The sequence below is a fragment of the Apium graveolens genome, chromosome 5, assembly GCF_009905375.1.
Source record: "Apium graveolens cultivar Ventura chromosome 5, ASM990537v1, whole genome shotgun sequence".
Taxonomy (NCBI): Eukaryota; Viridiplantae; Streptophyta; class Magnoliopsida; order Apiales; family Apiaceae; genus Apium; species Apium graveolens.
In genome coordinates this window covers 63,933,883-63,935,737 of record NC_133651.1, presented here as the reverse complement: position 1 = coordinate 63,935,737, position 1,855 = coordinate 63,933,883, and the positions used below count along the sequence as shown (strand labels likewise).

The following is a 1,855-nucleotide window of genomic DNA, read 5'->3' as shown; positions in this document are numbered from 1 at the left end:
GGTCACACCATAAAAGAGAATGATTTAATGGTGGAGGAATTAATTAATAATGGCTGGTAATTATTTATTTGTGAAATAAATAATTAATTAGCAAAATTTAATAATTGATTAAATGAGATTTAATTAATTATAAATTAGTTAAGAAAAGTTCTTAATATTATTAATTAAAAATTTAATTTTGGAAATTAAATCAAGTGAGAGAATTATTTTTCTAAAGTGTTTAGAAAAAGGGATTAATGATTAAAAGTTATTTTAATTATTAGTTAATTGGTTAATAAGAATAATCAATTAAAGGGTTAATAATAATAATATTTTATGGGAAAATTTTCAGCTGAAAATTTTGCCTATAAATATACTATTATAAACCCTATTTGCCTCAACCCAAATAAAAACCCTAATTCTAAAGTAGAAAAGAAAGGGAGGCAACTAATTCTCTCAACCCCTTCCTCCTCCATCACATTGATCTCTTGGTAAATACCGGTGGAGTGCTTCACAATTGAGGAGCGGCTGCTAGGGATCTCCGCTCGTCGTTTTTGGATCGCTTTTAAAGGTTAGAAACGATCTCATATGCTTTAATCACGATTTGTATGCCTTTATTTGGATTTTATATCAAGAAAATTGTTTTACCTTGCTTCCGTGATGTATAAAATCCCACACGTTTAAGCAGTGCTTAGCCGTCTTGGGATCCAAACCAGGCATGTCTTCCGGCCCCCAGACAAACACATCATGGTACTACCGAATCACAACGATCACTTTTTCCTTCAGATTTAGTTCCATGTTTTTCCCAATCCGAACCATTTTTCCCTGAATGGCTGTTATACAGCTCCACTTCTTCGATCTCCGCTGCGGGTTCGGAGATCGGACTCGAAAGATCAGCCCCAAATTTTTTAACTCAATGTTCAAAGTTTCTCTACTTCCACTGTGTTCTCCTTCGACCCTTTTTCTCTTTCTGGTTTCGTTCGGCTTCTCATATTCTTGATCTTTTTCCAAGTCTTCAACATTATAATTCAGAAAGTTTTTTGATCGCCCCTCATTTCTCCTACCCCTTTTTCGGTCTGAAACTTGAGCTTGAGGTGAGGTATAGATTCCACCGCTTCGAAGGTTGACATGAATGGTCTTTCAAAAATGGCATTATATGGGCTCTCAATCCGAACCACATAGAACTTCACCGGCTTTTCCACAGTATATGGTAGCTTACCTAGGAGGACGGGGAGAGTGATTGTGCCCTCAAACTGTATGGGGTGTCCTCCGATGGCAGAAAGAGGAGCTTCGTTGCAGGGCTCCAACTGCTCTCCGGCCAAGTTCATCTTGTAGTAGGTTTTGTGGAACAGAATGTTGGCCGAACTTCCAATATCTACCATCACCTTCCAAATTTTATTCTGCCCAATGATAGGGTTAATGATGAGGGGGTCTTCGTGTGGGAGAATAACGTCCTTGTAATCCTCAGTGCTGAAGGTCATGGGCATGTGGGCTTTCGCCTTGTCGAACTGATAGAGATTGTACACCTATCGGGCATACCTTTTCTTTGCTGTCTTGCTATCCTTGTCTAGGATACTGCCCCCAGATATAGTCTTTAATTCACCCCTTATTCTGTCTCTTCGCTCCGGCTCTTCGACCTCTACTTCTTCTTGGTTTTCCTTCGGCCCCAATCCGTCCCTTAGATCTCGGACGAACTGATTAAGTTCGCCTTCTTTGATCATGCGCTCAATCAGCTTTTTGAGGTGATAGCATTCATCAGTATTATGTCCTTTGTCCTTGTGATAGTCACAGTATTTGTCGGGGTTCTTCTTGTGATTTGGGACCTTCATCTTAGCCGACCGAACGTACCCATGCTTTCCCTTGATCTCATGGAGAA

The 1,855-nt window shown here is 39.3% G+C and overlaps 1 protein-coding gene across 1 annotated transcript; it reads right to left on the bottom strand.

Annotated features, from left to right (window-relative positions):
* Positions 1-1,007: 1,007 nt before the first annotated feature.
* LOC141660122 (uncharacterized) lies at positions 1,008-1,466 on the bottom strand. Its single transcript, XM_074467086.1, has one exon. The coding sequence runs from the start codon at positions 1,464-1,466 to the stop codon at positions 1,008-1,010; it is 459 nt and encodes a 152-aa protein (XP_074323187.1).
* Between the last annotated feature and the right edge of the window lie 389 nt (positions 1,467-1,855).

Bases quoted from the DNA above. Each gene is read 5' to 3' on its own strand.
- LOC141660122 (XM_074467086.1), bottom strand. From the start codon at position 1,466: ATGCCCATGACCTTCAGCACTGAGGATTACAAGGACGTTATTCTCCCA.